The sequence below is a fragment of the Stenella coeruleoalba genome (assembly GCF_951394435.1).
Source record: "Stenella coeruleoalba genome assembly, chromosome: 2".
Lineage (NCBI taxonomy): Eukaryota > Metazoa > Chordata > Mammalia > Artiodactyla > Delphinidae > Stenella > Stenella coeruleoalba.
The window spans coordinates 49,044,961-49,064,534 of record NC_137147.1 but is presented as its reverse complement, the minus strand read 5'-3'; the positions used below and the strand labels follow the sequence as shown (position 1 = coordinate 49,064,534).

At 41.1% G+C, this 19,574-nt stretch overlaps 1 protein-coding gene across 10 annotated transcripts in view; it reads right to left on the bottom strand.

Annotated features, from left to right (window-relative positions):
• The window catches only part of NIN (ninein), a 105,027-nt gene that overhangs the window by 50,356 nt on the left and 35,097 nt on the right, over window positions 1–19,574 (bottom strand). For all 10 annotated transcript variants that reach the window (XM_079914966.1, XM_079914972.1, XM_079914968.1 and 7 more), the window contains 2 exons: window positions 4,275–4,314; window positions 2,450–2,640 (listed from right to left, as the gene is read on the bottom strand). In XM_079914966.1, the coding sequence (XP_079771092.1) occupies window positions 2,450–2,640; window positions 4,275–4,314 (231 nt within the window). The remainder of the gene's footprint in view (window positions 1–2,449; window positions 2,641–4,274; window positions 4,315–19,574) is intronic.

The following is a 19,574-nucleotide window of genomic DNA, read 5'->3' as shown; positions in this document are numbered from 1 at the left end:
ATATGATGAAACAGATGGAAAGGTAGTTGGGGCAAAATTCTGAAGTTGCCAAGCTCCCTTAGCTTCTCCGTCTGGTTCTTATCAACCAAAAGAACACTTTCTTAGAGGACTAGGCTTTCAGGACTGTCAAACCAGAAGTCACAGTAAAATCCAAGTGTGCTGACTGAAGTGAATCAGCATATTTGGCTCTAACCTTAGCTCCACGTGGGTTGGCCCTGTGACCTTGGCCAAATCAATGCACAGCTTCCTGACCGCCTAAACACCCATCACCTGATCCATCTGAAGTGGTGGAGTAAGTAAATCCCGCCAGTTACTGTACGTGGGGGAGTGGACAGGTAGTGAATAAAGGGATGTGGGTTCAGAAGAGGGTGGATGGGCAGGGCTGGGCTGACAAGAATACAAGTCAGTGGGCAACTAGGGCACCCCCTGCAGTCTGTGCAGGAGCTGAATCTAGAACCCTGAGGACATTCTTACTCCCCATCACCAGCCAGGTCTTTGGATGGTTGATTTCCCAATGTGTAAGTTGGGAAATAACGCACTAGAATAGGGATCACAAATACCTCGAGGGGCCAGGAAGGTGATGTAAATAAATGAGGCAGGATGGTCTTGAGACATTAGGAAGTGGTGCCTTTTAAACCAGCGAATGGAACACGAGTGCATGCCCTGTCCAAAGGGGCTAGCTGCTTCTCACTGCCAGCAAAATGGAGCCAAATCTTCTGATTTTTAGAAAAATCTCCTGATTTTAATAAGTATAGCAAAAAATTCAATTTTTAAACATTGGGTAGGCGACGTAGCCCTTAGGTCACATGTGGCAGCTAGGGTGACAGTTTGCCATCCCTGCCCTACAGTCGTCCTTGCCTCTGGAAAGCAGGGCACTAGTTTTAGCCTTAAGACAGTGAATCTAGTTTCCCTTCGTGATGATGGCAACAGGCAGCAGTGATCTCTTTCTTTATCTATAAAATGAGGGGTGACTAGATCTAAAATTGCTTTCAGTCGTAAAATTCTAGGATTCCAAGTTGTATGCTGATGAGATCATCTTGAACTTTCAGCTCCGCTGTGGTCTAGAGCTAGTAATGCAAAGTACTATAGTGTTTCATGATTTTGGTGGGGAGGAAAAACACTAAGTCAAAGCTACATTCAATTAGCAATCCTTTACTCATCCTCACATCAGAAGAAAATAAATGTGCTGCTTCTTTTCCTGGGTTCTGGAGTCTCCACCACAGAAGAAAATGCAACTCCCCACAAATAGCTAAGTTTATTCCAAGATTTGTTCTGAGATAAATAATCCAAGTTTGTGCAATATTTCTTGGCAGAACAACCCAAGGTTCTGCATACTGCGCTGGTTTATAATTTAGGAGGATGAATTTAATTTTATGACTCAACAGCCATCCCTGAAAAATAAATGACGACTGAGCCATTGAAATGTAGTCAGAGGGTGTGCAATGGTCACATACACAAGGGAGAAGGGGGGGAAAGAACTTTTCTGCAAGCTACACTACTTGGAAGCTTTTGATAATAAACCTCTTTCTGGTTTAGGAAAATAATACTACTTATCCTCTGAGCAAGCAGATAACATGGTTTCAAATATCATTATAATCAAAGTTTCCCAAAGCTACAACTGTAGCCCTAACCTCTAAGTCCCTCCAGTCCTTATTTTCAGCTCTTTGAAAGACATATCTTGGAATTAATTACATTCTTATGTTTCATGGCTGTTCACGCACCCAGTCCTGCCACCCCTCTTAATTTTTTAGAAAACGTGAAGTTCAGAATTTTACCGAGCAAGAGTCTTCCGGGGGCTCCTTCAGGACTCTTCTGTTGTACATTTTCAAAACCACCAACCTACCCTTTTCCCTTTCCTCATGACCAGATTATTGTGATGGCTCCTGGCTGGTCTCCTAATCTAAGGCTCTCTTTACACCACTATACCCCATAAAAGAAGTTCAGACCACCCTCATTAAGTAAGTTTTTCCTACGTACTATTACTTAATCTGCTTAAGAACCCAGGGGTGATACTGAGATCTTCTCTCCAACAAACTAAACTTATCAGCCTGGCCTTCAAAATATTCCAACTCAAATCTCCTGAACTCCCCTCTCCGTCCTTCCTCGACACCTTTCCCACATTTTGCTCCGTGAATGCCACATCTACACAGATTGACATCATGCTACACTGAACTGGTGTCTGATAGTAATGTGGGGTAATGTGCTTAGCACAGTGAGGGGCACACAGTACGGGTTCAGTAAGCGTCAGCTATTGTCAGTTTTTCTTTTCCACAATACAACATGAGGTCCTCAGAGACAGGATCTTCATGGCTGACTTCCCAGGAAAAAAAGAGAATGGAGTCTCTGTAACATGCTGCAGGAAACCGAAATATGGCTATTCCTAGCCTGTGGCCAGTTTAGCTTTTATCATGATTACTATTCCTGAATAAAAATATGATGCAAGGCTTACCTCTCCATCGACATTCTGCAAACCATACTGCTCACAGATGGAGATCAGCTTCTTCCGGTTTAGGTGACCATCACGGGTGATCCCCAAATCTTCACAAACCTCCTGCAGTTTCTCTTCTATCCAGTCTTGGGGAGGGGAAGGCCCACTTTGTGAGGCATTCAAATCATCTGGGTTCCAAAATCTTAACTGGCCTAAAATAAAAGCATACAGTGTGTTGTCCCTAAAGGAACTGAGAGCCTATTCTCAAAGAAAAATGTGCTTTTTGAAAATAAATGCTATAATAAAGAGACTACAGATGTTGATTTGATTTGATCCTGAAGTTCAAATGAAGTGGAACCACTGGTTCTTAGGCTGCAGCTAGGGCCAACAGACACTTTTTTGTTCATTGGCAGCCATACCTATGTAAGAAATACCATCTCCTGTGCAGTAATGCCAAGGTTCTAGGCTCATTTTATTCCAAAGGAAAATATGCACAGGCTTAGGCTTTGGTGTGATCGGAAGGAAGGCTGGTTGAGAGCCATTCTAAGGAGCTTTATATGCCCTACCTCAGCTATAGCTACCAGACTTTATTATCTCCACTTTCTTTCTAGTCTAAGCTCTGCTTCTACTGCGAAGGAAATAATTTCATGATAAATATCATAACATGATTATAAAAGGCGAGATTAGCCTGTTTCCAAATCTTTACACATACGAATATTCTGACCTATAAGGATTCCAACTTGAAAGAATAAATGTTTGCCAGGGCAAGCTATTAATTACTGGTATATTAAGGATAAGTTCTATTTGAAGATTTAAGGATCAAACTACTTATTTAAAAATAAAAATTTATTTATCCTCTATTAAAAGTTCTCACTTCTAGTTAAAATTTACTTCCATATTAGAGATTCTGTAAAGTCATTACTTAAACATGAGCTAATTACTGACAAGATTGTGTGTGCCTGGAAGAACCTCAGAGAGTTGAGAAGAGCATTTAGTGCTACCCCTACTATTAATCAAAGACATTAAGCCCATCACCGCTGTGTCTTTACAGGTTGGAAACCTAGAGAACGTGTAATTACACTTAAGTACAGTTAATCCAGGGTAGGCTGTGAAGTGGGCTGAGGTTCCGTCAGCTGAACCACAGTGCCATCTGCTGGCCAGAAGATCAACGTGTTTTGATCTATCTTAAATACATCTGAAACTTGTCAAGGGATACATTTTTTTAAACATAAACTTATTTATTTATTTTGGCTGCGTTGGGTCTTCGTTGCTGCGCGCGGGCTTTCTCTAGTTGTGGCGAGCGGGGTCTACTCTTGGTTGTGGTGCGCAGGCTCCCCACTGCAGTGGCTTCTCTTGTTGCGGAGCACGGGCTCTAGAGCGCAGGCTCAGCGGCCGTGGCGCACGGGCTTAGTTGCTCCGCGGCATGTGGGATCTTCCCGGACCAGGGCTCGAACCCGTGTCCCCTGCACTGGCAGGCGGATTCTTAACCACTGCGCCACCAGGGAAGCCCTGTCAAGGGATACATTTTAATAGGTAACTATTTAGTTTTGGACTGTTCATAGATTAATGTGAAAGTCTATGTAAGAGAGTAATTAACCCATAAGTGAAATTCTACATCTTATTTGCCACATCTTGCATGATGCTAAATGCAAGGATTTAAAACTATGAGCTCTCAACTGGGAATGAATTTTTTGTTGCTGTTGTTCTTCAGGTTATTTCTCAGTTGGCCTCCAGCAGGCAAGGTGGTTAGTAAGAAGGCAAGGGATGCAGGAAGGGGATGTGGAGAGTGCCCTGTGAATGGCAGCCCCTCCTTCCCAGGCAGGCCCCACGCACACTCAATTCCTACCTTCTGCTTCATACTCCTCGCTGCGCTGCGTCTTCCAGTTCTAGAGGAGGCAAGAGAAGATGAGTGCGTTTTAGAACTAATTCTGTTCTCCAAGACCCGATCACTCTCTGGCTCTGAAATCATCATCTGAGGGAGTCACATGATTCGGGACCCTTCAGTGCCTTCACGGTTCTGTATTTCACAGTTCTGTATTTCACTCAGAAAGATACTGAAGACAGCACCAGTTCAAAGCGTTCACCAAACTTTGCCACACTAAGCTGAAACCCCAGACTGACAGCACTGAGATAAATTATTCTTGCCACAGAGAGACATTAAAAAGGCTATAATTCAAAATATATTAGCTCACTACAACTCATTCAGATTACAACTGAAAGTCACTAATATACATGGTATATCTATGGAAGGTGAATTGGTGCACAGTGTGATTTTTTACTTGCTTGTGATTACAATTATATCAGGCTACATTTCCCCATAAAGACATATCTCAACCCTGATGGATGGATATGAGGTGTGAGGGTGGGGAGGGAGCAATGGAGGAAATAGCACTCTAGATTTTCTTACTATTGATTCTGGGCAGAATTCAATTGTTTTTACTTTTTTTATTTTTTAACATCTTTATTGGAGTATAATTGCTTTACAATGGTGTGTTAGTTTCTGCTGTATAACAAAGTGAATCAGCTATACGTATACATATATCCCCATATCTCCTCCCTCTTGTGTCTCCCTCCCACCCTCCCTATCCCACCCCTCTAGGTGGTCACAAAGCACCGAGCTGATCTCCCCGTGCTATGTGGCTGCTTCCCACTAGCTATCTGTTTTACATTTGGAAGTGTATATATGTCAATGCTACTCTCTCACTTCGTCCCAGCTCACCCTTCCCCCTCCCCGTGTCCTCAACTCCATTCTCTACATCTGCATCTTTATTCCTGTCCTGCCCCTAGGTTCTTCAGAACCATTTATTTTTTAGGTTCCATATATACGTGTTAGCATACAGTATTTGTTTTTCTCTTTCTGACTCACTTCATTCTGTATAACAAACTCTAGGTCCTTCCACCACACTACAAATAACTCAATTTCATTTCTTTTTATGGGTGAGTAATATTCCATTGTGTATATGTGCCACATGTTCTTTATCCATTCATCTATCGATGGACACTTAGGTTGCTTCCATATCCTGGCTATTGTAAATAGAGCTGCAAAGAACATTGTGGTACATGACTTTTTTGGATTATGGTTTTCTCACAGTATATGCCCAGTAGTGGGATTGCTGGGTCATATAGTAGTTTTATTTTTAGTTTCTTAAGGAACCTCCATACTGTTCTCCATAGTGGCTGTATCAATTTACATTCCCACCAACAGTGCAAGAGGGTTCCCTTTTCTCCACACCCTCTCCAGCATTTACTGTTTGTAGATTTTTTGATGATGGCCATTCTGACTGGTGTGAGGTGATATCTCATTGTAATTTTGATTTGCATTTCTCTAATGATAAGTGATATTGAGCATCCTTTCATGTGTTTGTTGGCATTCTGTATATCTTCAATGGAGAAATGTCTGTTTAGGTCTTCTGCCCATTTTCGGATTAGGTTGTTTGTTTTTTTGATATTGAGCTGCATGAGCTGCTTGTATATTTTGGAGATTAATGCTTTGTCAGTTGCTTCATTTGCAAATATTTTCTCCCATTCTGAGGACTGTCTTTTCGTCTTGTTTATGGTTTCCCTTGCTGTGCAAAAGCTTTTAGGTTTCATTACGTCCCGTTTGTTTATCTTTGTTTTTATTTCCATTTCTCTAGGAGGATCTTGCTGTGATTTATATCAAAGAATGTTCTGCCTATGTTTTCCTTTAAGAGATTAATAGTGTTTGGCCTTACACTTAGGTCTTTAATCCATTTTGAGTTTACTGTTTGTGTATGGTGTTAGGGAGTGTTCTAATATCATTCTTTTACATGTAGCTGTCCAGTTTTCCCAGCACCACTTATTGAAGAGGCTGTCTTTTCTCCATTGTATATTCTTGCCTCCTTTATCAAAGATAAGGTGACCATACGTGTGTAGGTTTATCTCTGGGCTTTCTAACCTGTTCCACTGATCTGTATTTCTTTTTTTTTTTGCCAGTACCATACTGTCTTGATTACGGTAGCTTTGTAGTATAGTCTGAAGTCAGGGAGTCTGACTTCTCCAGCTCTGTTTTTCTTTCTCAAGATTGCTTTGGCTATTTGGGGTCTTCTGTGTTTCCATACAAATTGTGCAGTTTTTTGTTCTACTTCTGTGAAAAATGCCATTGGTAGTTTGATAGGAATTGCACTGAATCTGTAGATTGCTTTGGGTAGTAGAGTCATTTTCACAATGTTGATTCTTCCAATCCAAGAACACGGTATATCTCTCCATCTGTTTGTATCATCTTTAATTTCTTTCTTCAGTGTCTTATAGTTTTGCGCATACAGGTCTTTTGTCTCCTTAGGTAGGTTTATTCCTAGGTATTTTATTCTGTTTGTTGCAATGGTAAATAAGAGTGTTTCCTTAATTTCTCTTTCAGATTTTTCATCATTACTGTATAGAAATGCAAGAGATTTCTGTGCATTAATTTTGTATACTGCAACTCTACCACACTCATTGATTAGCTCTAGTAGTTTTCTGGTAGCATCTTTAGGATTCTCTATGTACAGTATCATGTCATCTGCAAACAGTGACAGTTTTACTTCTTCTTTTCCAATCTGGATTCCTTTTATTTCTTTTTCTTCTCTGATTGTTGGGGCTAAAATTTCCAAAACTATGCTGAATAATAGTGGTGAGAGTGGGCAACCTTGTCTTGTTCTGATCTTAGAGGAAATGGTTTCAGTTTTTCACCACTGAGAACAATGTTGGCTGTGGGTTTGTCATATATGGCCTTTATTATGCTGAGGTAAGTTCCCTCTATGCCTACTTTCTGGAGGGTTTTTATCATAAATGGGTGTTGAATTTTGTCAAAAGCTTTTCTGCATCTATTGAGATGATTATATTGTTTTTCACCTTCAATTTGTTAATATGGTGTATCACATTGATTGATTTGCATATACTGAAGAATCCTGCATTCCTGGGATAAACCCCACTTGATCATGGTGTATGATCCTTTTAATGTGCTGTTGGATTCTGTTTGCTAGTATTTTGCTGAGGATTTTTGCATCTATGTTCATCAGTGATACTGGCCTGTAGTTTTCTTTCTTTGTGACATCTTTGTCTGGTTTTGGTATCAGGGTGATGGTGGCTTCGTAGAATGAGTTTGGGAGTATTCCTCCCTCTGCTATATTTTGGATGAGTTTTAGAAGGATAGGTTTTAGCTCTTCTCTAAATGTTTGATAGAATGCGCCTGTGAACCCATCTGACCCTGGATTTTTGTTTGTTGGAAGATTTTTTATCACAGTTTCAATTTCAGTGCTTCTGATTGGTCTGTTTATATTTTCTATTTCTTCCTGGTTCTGTCTCGGAAGGTTGTGCTTTTCTAAGAATTTGTCCATTTCTTCCAGGTTGTCCATTTTATTGGCATACAGTTGCTTGTAGTAATCTCTCATGATCCTTTGTATTTCTGCAGTGTCAGGTGTTACTTCTCCTTTTTCATTTCTAATCTATTGGTTTGAGTCTTCACCCTTTTTTTTCTTAATGAGTCTGGCTAATGGTTTATCAATTTTGTTTATCTTCTTAAAGAACTAGCTTTTAGTTTTACTGATCTTTGCTATTGTTTTTTCGTTTCTTTTTCATTTATTTCTAATCTGATCTTTATGATTTCTTTCCTTCTGGTAACTCTGGGTTTTCTTTTGTTCTTCTTTCTCTAATTGCTTTAGGTTTAAAGTCAGGCCATTTATTTGAGACGTTTCTTGTTTCTTGAGATAGGACTGTATTGCTATAAACTTCCCTCTTAGAACTGTTTTTGCTGCATCCCATAGGTTTTGGGTTGTCGTGTCTCCATTGTCATTTGTTTCTAGGTATTTTTTGATTTCCTCTTTGATTTCTTCAGTGATCACTTGGTTATTAAGTAGTGTATTGTTTAGCCTCCATGTGTTTGTATTTTTTACAGTTTTTTTCCTGTAATTGATATCTAGTCTCACAGTGTTGTGGTTGGAAAAGATACTTCATACGATTTCAATTTTCTTAAATTTACCAAGGCTTGATTTGTGACCCAAGATATGATCTATCCTGGAGAATGTTCCATGAGCACTTGAGAAGAAAGTGTATTCTGTTGTTTTTGGATGGAATGTCCTATAAATATCAATTAAGTCCATCTCGTTTAATGTGTCATTTAAAGCTTGTGTTTCCTTATTTATTTTCATTTGGATGAAATGGTGAAAGTGGGGTGTTAAAGTCCCCTACTATGATTGTGTTCCTGTCAATTTCCCCTTTTATGGCTGTTAGCATTTGCCTTATAAATTGCGGTGCTCCTATGTTGGGTGCATAAATATTTACAATTGTTATATCTTCTTCTTGGATTGATTGATCCCTTGGTCATTATGTAGTGTCCTTTGTCTCCTGTAATAGTCTTTATTTTAAAGTCTATTATGTCTGATATGAGAATTGCTACTCCAGCTTTCTCTTGATTCCCATTTACATGGGATATCTTTTTCCATCCCCTCACTTTCAGTCTGTATGTGTCCCTAGGTCTGAAGTGGGTTTCTTGTAGACAGCATATATACGGGTCTTGTTTTTGTATCCATTCAGCCAGTCTATGTCTTTTGGTTGGAGCATTTATCCATTTACATTCAAGGTAGTTATTCATATGTATGTTCCTATTACCATTTTCTTAATTGTTTTGGGTTTGTTATTGTAGGTCTTTTCCTTCTCTTGTGTTTCCTGCCTAGAGAAGTTCCTTTAGCATTTGTTCTAAAGCTGGTTTCATGGTGCTGAGTTCTCTTAGCTTTTGCTTGTCTGTAAAGGTTTTAATTTCTCCGTTGAATCTGAATGAGATCCTTGCTGGGTAGAGTAATCTTGGTTGTAGATTCTTCCCTTTCATCACTTTAAGTATGTCCTGCCACTCCTTTCTGGCTTGCAGTTTCTGCTGAAAGATCAGTTGTTAACCTTATGAGGATTCCTTTGTATGTTATTTGTTGCTTTTCCCTTGCTGCTTTTAATATTTTTCCTTTGTATTTAATTTTTGATAGTTTGATTAATATGTGTCTTGGCGTGTTTCTCCTTAGATTTATCCTGTATGGGACTCTCTGTGCTTCCTGGACTTGATTGTCTATTTCCTTTCCCATATTAGGGAAGTTTTCAACTATAATCTCTTCAAATATTTTCTCAGTCCCTTTTCTTTTCTCTTCTTCTTCTGGGACCCCTATAATTTGAATGTTGATGCGTTTAATGTTGTCCCAGAGGTCTCTGAGACTGTCCTCAATTGTTTTCATTCTTTTTTCTTTATTCTGCTCTGTGGTAGTTATTTCCACTATTTTATCTTCTAGGTCACTTATCCATTCTTTTGCCTCAGTTATTCTGCTATTGATTCCTCCCAGAGAATTTTAAATTTCATTTATTGTGTTGTTCATCATTGTCTGTTTGCTCTTTAGTTTTTCTACGTCCTTGTTAAACGTTTCTTGTATTTTTTCCATTCCATTTCCAAGATTTTGGATCATCTTTACTATCATTATTCTGAATTCTTTTTCAGGTAGGCTACCTATTTCCTCTTCATTTGTTTGGTCTGGTGGGTTCTTACCCTGCTCCTTCATCTGGTGTGTATTTCTCTGTCTTCTCATTTTGCTTAACTTCCTGTGTTTGGGGTGTCCTTTTCACAGGCTGCAGGTTCGTAGTTCCTGTTGTTTTTGGTGTCTGCCCCCAGTGGGTAAGGCTGGTTCAGTGTGTTGTGTAGGCTTTCTGGTGGAGGGAACTGATGCCTGTGTTCTGGTGGATGAGACTGGATCTTGTATTTCTGGTGGGCAGGACCGCCTCCGGTGGTGTGTTTTGGGGGATCTGTGAATTTATTATGATTTTAGGCAGCCTCTCTGCTAATGGGCTGGGTTGTGTTCCTGTCTTGCTATTGTTTGGCATAGGGTGTCCAGCACTGGAGCTTGCTGGTTGTTGTGTGGAGCTGGGTCTTAGCGTTGAGATGGAGATCTCTGGGAGAGCTTTTGCTGTTTGGTATTACATGGGGCTGGGAGGCCTCTGGTGGACCAATGTCCTGAACTCGGCTCTCCCACCTCAGAGGCTCAGGCCTGACACCCAGGCGGAGCACCAAGACTCTGTCAGCCACTTGGCCAGGTATGTGGGGAGTTTCCTGCCTTTGGGGAAGTCTGAGGTCTTCTGCCAGCATTCAGTAGGTGTTCTGTAGGAGTTGTTCCATGTGTAGATGTATTTATGATGTATTTGTGGGAAGGAAGGTGATCTCCATGTCTTACTCCTCCACCATCTTGAAGGTCCCCTCCTGTTTTTATTTTTAAAGTTTAAGTCAATAAAACCCCACTAATAAAAGCATCCTGTCTGTCCCTCCACATTTATTTCCTCACCCAACAAAGCAAATGATTGAAATGCTCGTACTACTTTGGCACCCAAAATGGTGAAAATTCAGTATATAAGTTGGAAACACCCTAAAATGAAATCCATTCGGTCAGTCCACCTAACACAAATAAAATAGTGGTGTTGGGAAAGTTGGACAGCTACATGTAAATCAATGAAATTAGAACACACCCTCAAACCATCCACAAAAATAAACTGAAAATGGCTTAAAGAGTTAAACATAAAACATGACACCATAAAACTCCTAGAAGAGAGCATAGGCAAAATATTCTCTGACATAAATTGTACCAATGTTTTCTTAGGTCAGTCTCCCAGGGCAATAGAAATGAAAACAAAAATAAACAAATGGGACCTAATCAAACGTACAGGCTTTTGCACAGCAAAGGAAACCATAAAAACAACAACGAAAACAAAAACAAAAATGAAAAGACAACCTATGGAATGAGAGAAAATATTTGCAAATGATGCAACAGACAAGGGCTTAATCTCCAAGATATACAAACAGCTCATACAACTCAACAACAGAAAAACAACCCAATTGAAAAATGGGCTGAAGACCTTAATAGACATTTCTCCAAAGAAGACATGCAGATGGCCAGTAGACACATGAAAAGATGCACACCATCACTAATTATTAGAGAAATGGAAATCAAAACTACAATGACCACCTCACACCAGTCAGAATGGCCATCATTAAAAAGTCTACACATAACAAATGCTAGAGAGAGTGTGGAGAAAAGAGAACACTCCTACACTATTGGTGGGAATGTAAGCTGGTGCAGCCACTATGGAAAACAGTGTGGAGGTTCCTCAGAAAACTAAAAATAGAATTACTATATGATCCAGCAATCCCACTCCTGGGCATATACCCAGACAAAACTATAATTCAAAAAGGTACATGCACCCTTATGTTCATAGCAGCACTATTCACAATAGCCAAAACATGAAAACAACCAAAATGTCCATTGACAGATGAATGGATAAAGAAGATGTACATATATACAATGGAATACTACTCGGCCATAAAAAAGGGGGAGGGAAGGATTGGGAGTTTGGGATTAGCAGATGTAAACTATTATATATAGGATGGATAAACAACAAGGTCCTACTGTATAACACAGGGAACTATATTTAATATCCTGTGATAAACCATAATGGAAAAGAATGTTAAAAAAAGAATGTATGTGTATAACTGAGTCACTTTGCTGTACAGCAGAGATCGGCACAGCATTGTAGGTCAACTATGCTTCAATTAAAAAAAAATAATAAAATTTTAAAGAAAACAAAAAAAATAGGTTTCTATCATCTAAGAACCATCAAGATAAAACCTACCAAATTACTAGTAGGGGATGATTTTTAACAGCACAAGCTGACATGAGAAATGGCAGGAGAATATGCATCACTGGACAAGCCCCTGCTGGGATACACAGCTGGAAAAATGCAAACACATACCTTCAAAAAATCCTTGGTAAGAAAGCAACAAGGTTATATTGCTACAGAAAAGTTTATTTCTTATATTTGCTCACCTACTTCTTGATTCATTTGAAACTAGTGAGCAATTAATTAGTTCAAAGGAGCAAGAGGCTCCAATATACTGTTTCCAACATCTCATGAGTTTATGCAACTGGGTGCCTTATCTGATCCACTCTTCCCGGATGCCCTCTTGCCCTGATTCTCACCTCTAACTAGTAAGAAATCGAGGGTGGAAGCCAGACTGCCTGGCTCTGAATCCTGGCTTATTTACTGGGTTAAGCTTGGATAAGTTTCTTAACCTCTTTTGCCTCAGTTTCTCCATCTATAAAATGGGAATAAAGTAGTACATATTTCACAGAGCTGGGTAAAATGTTTAGAATTGTGCCTGGCACCTAAAAAGCACTATAAATTTTGATATTATTTTTCTTGGACACATGTTTATGTAGTATATATTAAGTTTATATTTGCAGGTTTTTTTCATTACCATGTTCAAACTTAAAGCATTAATTTGAGTGACGCTGGGGAGTACCAGTTATTTATATAAATTTGTAAGAAAAGTGCCAAGTATCCAGCAGATATGCAAAGAATACAGACAGACAATTCACATAAGAGGCAACACAATTAAACAGATATGGGGAAAGGTTCATTTCAATAGCAATCAAAGAAGTATAAATTAAAACCAAAGAATCTTTTTGTTCCCATTAAATTAGCAAAGTATTTAAGAATATAACTCCTATTACCAACAAGGTTATGATTTAAAATAGGTCTGTTTATGTTACTGGTAACAATGTAAATGGATATTACCCTTTTAGTAAAGAAAATGGCTTTATGTATCAAAAGTCATGAAAATGTTCATGCTCTTTGATCCAGTTTCATATGATTTCTGATGGCAATAAAATCAAGAAAGAAAAAAAGTATATATGTAAATATGTACATTTAGCACTTTTTGTAAAAGTACAGTACTGAAAACAATTTAAATATTCAACAATGGGGCCTAAAGTATAATGATACATCATAATGTAGTCGATAAAAGTATAATTATAAAACCATGTAGGAGCATGAAAAACATGAAATGTTAAATGAAAGATCACAACAAAAATGTCATCAACACTATGATTACCACTGGAAAAAAATATTTATACAATTAGACAAAGACTGGAAGGAAACAGAGACTATATATATATATATATATATATATATATATATATATATATATATACACTTGGTTGAGGGAATATGGGAAACCATTTTATTTCCTTTACTGTTATAAATGTTGTTTATACCATATAAATAGGTACAACTTCACTATTTCTTTTGCCCACCTGCCCCTGAATTCTCACTAAATGAATTCCCTGTGACCTGGGGGTGGGGACAAAGGGAAACTTCTGTCCCCTTGGTATGTACCACTCTGCTAGTCAGCCACGTCCTCCTGTACTGTGACCTGTGATGGAGAGACCATGCTTGGTGGGAGGTCCAGGCACTTTCAGGAGGGTGAAAGCTGCTCTGTGCCAATGCCTCCTAAACTTAGCAGAGTGTGGGAAGATCAAGGACACTCGTCTGAGACCTGCCTTAGGGACTGTGACCACAGCCATCCAAAGAGGCATTCTTCAGACAGCCTAACCCAATGGCGTCAGGTACAGCAGTTTAAGTGATTTCACACGAACTCTTAGGGCAAGTAGTGGCAAGGTAAGGGATAACTTATTTTAACATCTCCAAGGGTAACGATTTCCCAAGCATTTCTCCATGGCCTTGTGTAAGAAGCCTAGATCCAGCTAAGACCAGCCCTGCTAGAAGGAGAAGCAAGCTTATGCTAAGGGCTACATTTTCATTCCAAGACCACTTCAACCGGAGATTGAGTTTGCCACCCAGATGTTTTGCTATGCTTCTTCCCCATCTCCCCCAAGGGCCTATTCCTTTAAGAAGGGGTAAGCACATGGGTGGCTGAATGTTCGTTATTAAATTGCATTTTCGGTGGGGTGGGGGGTGGGTGGGAGCAGATTCAATTCACTCACAGCTCTTTTATTTTCATTCTCACTGCCTGGGGCCAGTAGTTCCAATTAAAAAGCAGGGGGAGAGGGAAGGGAAGGCAGGTTAGAAGGTTGGGGGGGGATCTGATCATTCGGCTACTGGAACACCACCAATAAAAGGAGGCATCACTCTGGAACAAGGTCTTTTAATTGCTGAGGGTTTACCCAGCACAGTGAAAGCCTGGCAGGTGGCCTCTGGACACAGATCAGCCATGAGTACCGGAAGGGGGGCGATCACGAACATCTCTGGAAAAGTGGGAGAGGAAGGGGGTGGCAATTGCTGGGATGTGTTCTCCATACTATTCATAAAAGGAGAGTGAAAGGATTTTCAACTTCTCCCTTTGAAATCTTATGTAGCCTCTCACTGGAGAAAGAATGGATATGAATAAGTTTTTAAAAATCATTCAGCAATTCCTGACTCTGGAGGCAAAATGGTAGCCGGGGGAGACTACCGGGGTTAAGTCTGGCCCTGCCACTTTGTGTGACCCCTCGACACCTTACTTCATCTGCAAAGTGGGAGTGACCCGCCTGATAGGGACACGGAGGCATATGCCTGGCTCTTAGGAAATGTTAGCTCTTGTTATTATTTCAGCCAGAACAATGAAGTGGTTAAGGGTTTAGACTCCAGAGCCGGACTCTTCACTTACTGGCTGTGCAAGCTTGGGCAAGTTACTTAATCCCTGTGTGCCTCAGTTTCCTCGGGGGTAAGTGAATAATACCTACCTACGAGGGTGTATTTGGAAAGCACTTGAAACAGTGCCTGCTGCGAATTAAGTGCTGTCTGTTAAGTAAATAAATTTTATAATTACTATTCCTACTACCTGGGTGTTCAACACTAGGACAAGGGCAGAGGAAAGAAACAGCAGACAGACCAGTGCCAGCTTTAAGAACAAACCCAGAAGAAACTCTGTAGAAACTCCAGCTTTGAGTGTGTTAGTTCTGATGAAGCAATCAACTTTTGATTCAACGTAGGAGCAGGGCCTCCCCTGGGGCCCTCTGCGCTGTGGACAGTGTCCCCTGGGTGGCCACATCTGTCAGGGCCCACCATGCTATGTGTGCTGGCCAACAGGCCCCGTGAGAGCGGACAGAGGGGAGACGGTCAGAGGTTGCCCGGTCCTAAAAAGGCTGCTGCAGAAAGAAGTGCCCAGCACCGCCAGGTAGGCTGACAAAGGGAGTCCCACACACCACCGCCGTGGGCTGCGCGTCTCAGTCACGCTGGCCACTGTGGTCAACTCTCGGGCTGTCCTACAGCTGGACGAGGGTGCCCTGCACCTGTGGGCTGCACTGCTTTCAGGAATGCTTTCTTTGGAGGGACACCTGCTTCGCTGGATGGCGGAACAGATGGCCCGAGCCTCTTGGATCCCGGGGCTTCCAGCCCCGAGGCCGGGCCAGCATCTGCAGACTGCGGGTCTGGTGCAGCCCCTTCCCACAAGAGCCCAGCCACAGACCCACCAGCCATCTGCTCCGGCGCAGACCTTTGTGCCCCTCAGAATGTTCGGTTAATTAAAGCGATTACGGGGGGCGCACACGGGGCTATTCTTTCCCAGCAGAGGTTGCTGAACTGATCTCAGCAGCCTTAAGCAGATTTTTTTTTTTTTTTGTAAAAGGGAAAGTCTTGCAAGCCCAGAGAGAAGAGAAATTTATTAAAGCAACAAAGCTCCCCCATGGTGTCCATTTTACAAGAGCAGCGCACTTAAGTAAGCACAGGAAGTCTCTGCAGAAAAACAGGATCCGTTTAGGAGATACTTACGATGGAAACCTTAGGACTTTTAAAAACACAGCATCTATCGCATAGTTAACTAACAATCCTAAATACCGATAAAGCCCGTGCTCTGGGCAGGGAAGCTAAGTGCACCCAGCAAGGCTGGCTACTGTTTCTGCAGCGACACGCTTCTTAGGACTTCATCTCCACCTCTCCCGCATGTGAAGGAAGGCAAAGGGGCGATGAAAGGGGGCCTGACAGCCCCGCTCCTGATCTCTCTATTCTGAACCCAGGGACAAGCTGCTCAGTTGCAGGGCTGTCATGACTAGAATGCAAATCAGTTCCTTTATCTTTAAAAGCAGTTAAGAGCTACAAGTAAGTGTTGGGGATAACAAGAATCGATGTATGACTTTTAAATGCACACACATTTAGATGAGTCCCGCTACGGTGCCAAACAGCCTTCAGTACCGCCAGTGTGAAGAAATGCTGAATTTCAAGAAATCTGAGCCTTAAGCCTCTTCTACCAAGGTTGGGGACTGGTTTTGTTTCACTGGATTTTAAAGTCCTTAAAGGAAAGGGCTTCTTTCGTACATCTGCTTGTGGTATCCTGCTTATCAGAGTTGCTCTCAACAGATAGTGAATACTGCTCTCCTATTTGAAAAATACTTAATGGTATAGTTGGAAAATGTTACTATTATCATTAAAATTAACTTGTTCACTTTTGATGTGTTGTCGATGTTATTTTCTAGTTGGAAAATAAATACTAGAAATTGTTGACCTGCAAGGAGGTGAGAATGAGGGCTAGACTCCAAGGGAACTTCCTCTGGGGCCAAGTCAGGAGGACTTAGCAGAACAGCAAAGGCTGAAAGTCTGAAAGCTGAATCTGTGTTAGAATGAAAACATCTTATTAGCTTTGAAGGGGCTTCTTTATATCACTTTCAAGTGATTTATAGTTGCTTCTTGAATGAGTGTTTCATCTCTGAGAATAGCCAGAGATGATCTAATAATACTCAAGAAATATAAAGGGAAACACTGGAATTCCATTAATAAAAAACCTATCCTGATGATGTCATATTATTTGATGGAAACGAATGGCATCAGTAATGAAATTGCTTACTTTGTCAAGGACTAGAACAAAAAATGTAACGGGCGAGTAATTGGAAAATAGGTGCATTTCAACTACAAAAGCTCTTAGAAAAACTTCTCTCAGTCATTAAGAAGTTTGCGCCAGAATGAAATCTTTACTCTATACAATGTAAATGAATAATTTATGAAGTTCAACCGCAAAGTTATGCATATATGAAAATGGAAATAAGGGGGACACAAGTCAGTTTCGCACTTCTGGAAGAAGATTGATTTTATGGAGGGCAGTAAAATCAGTTTGGGGGTTCTTTGTGTTTCTGTTTTTGTTTTTAAATAACGACCACTCATCCTCCTACCCTCACAGTCCGACACAAGGGCTTGGTTTGCTTGTCCATTCTCCGCTGAATGAAGCAATTGGCTTTAACTTTTCTCTCAGGTCCTCACTTAAACTGCATGGTTTTGGCTTACACTACTATTGTCTACAGTTGAAGAAATCATTGTTTAAAGCCTCTGGCTCTTGATAAGAATCTTACTAGACCCAATTTATTCCCTGTGGAGGAAAACAGTTAACAAGGTGTCCCCTGTTTTGAACAAGGGCAGAAAGCAAAGTGGCCCTGCCCCAATTGTATTCATTGTCAACCTTTCCTAGCACGTCTGAGTAATACAGAATGAAACCAAGAATTAGTTTTGTTTTTGTCCCCGACTTCCAGCTACCCTTAGAAGAAACCCTTATAAAATTCAAGGTCAGTTCAGTAGCCACTGCATATATGGGGGGTGGGAATATATACTCTTCAGAGTCTAAAAACTCCAGAATGTGCCCTTTGTTAGTCTGGATTAATCCAGAATAGAATGTCTAACTGAATTGCCTTGAGTGAAAATGATCCCACAGACAAAGAAAAATCACCACTTTCCTTTCAATACCACCCCAGATGAGAGGTCAGACTCCCAAGGGATCCATTTGCCAGGTAAACACAGTAAATTGGAAGGTGAACGCACATTTCAGCCAGACAGTGGAACCCACCTGTCACTTGCGAACTAGCACATTTTGCTTCGGGGTTTCTAAATGAAATTCTGAAATACACATATTAGTGCTGAAAATTTAGCAAGATTACAGTGGTCTTTCCCTGTACAAAGGCTTTATGGCCTTGTAAAGTAAACTTGGTAGGGGAGACACACTTAATAGTTATGTTAGATATTTTCTGGTTCATCAGGAAAGAAACTGACTGAATAAAGACGGGGGGAGGGGAGGGTGGAGATGATTAAAATGTTTACAATTTATGTTAGGGCTTTAACATGCAGACTGAAACAAAAGTCGAACACAACCACCTAACAAGGTTAAGACTTATATATTCTATTCAGCGGATGAGGCCAAAGCGTGAAGCACTTGCGATCCCACAGTCACAACATGGGTTCTCACCCAAGCCATCACAATGGTGCACCATGAATGGTCATGGGGGGAGTTCCAAACTGCTGTAACTAAAGAAGACTGGATACTCACATGGAACTTACGTTAAAAATTTAGGTGCTTGAAAGCAATCTCTACAATAGCATCACTCTTACTTGCCTGCATTTCTGTTTTCTTGGATGAGACAGAAATGGTGGAGTTACATGTAGACTACAGAGAATCATGACTACTGAGAATTACCTATAAATTTATTGTACATGGGCTTCCCTGGTGGCACAGTGGTTAAGAATCTGCCTGACAATGCAGGGACATGGGTTCGAGCCCTGGTCCGGGAAGATCCCACATGCCGCGGAGCAACTAAGCCCGTGTGCCACAACTACTGAGCCTGCGCTCTAGAGCTCGCGAGCCACAACTACTCTGCCCACGTGCCACAACTACTGAAGCCCGGGAGCCTAGAGCCCATGCTCTGCAACAAGAGAAACCACCGCAATGAGAAGCCCATGCACCGCAACGAAGAGTAGCCCCTGCTCGCCACAACTAGAGGAAGCCCGTGCACAGCAACGAAGGCCCAACACAGCCCAAAATAAAATAAATAAATAAAAATTTGTTGTACATGTGGGAGAAGGCCTTCCAAACAAGGATGCATAAAGAACATCGTGAACCACTAGTCCAGGAGCCTAGGAATGAAATGTCCACTCTTAGCAATTCCCCAACTCTTGAACAACCCCAGAGGGAAGCAGGGAAGGGATTACTCTTTTATCCCTTCAGATGACTGTCTGCTCACATATCCCTACAGGATGAGTTCCTAGAAGGAAGCGAGCCACCCTGAGGACAGCTTGTATAGGTGGCTTGTGACACCATTCCATTGCACTGCACCCCTCCCAAGTCCTCAGATACATGAGATAATTACTTGATTCATCTTAGGGCTGAAATTAGTCTCCTGTTGGGTAGCAACAGCCAGACTTCTCCACAGACCTTCTGACAACAGATTCAGGTTCTTTGGTCTTCAGGAAAAATGAGGCCTGTCTGAGGACAGGAGAAACTGCAGTCTCAGGGCAAGCTAGGAACCCCCTAAGCCAGGACCCAGGAGTCAAAAGAAACCCACAATCAAACCAAGAAGGCTTGTCTCCAGCTCCCCATCTC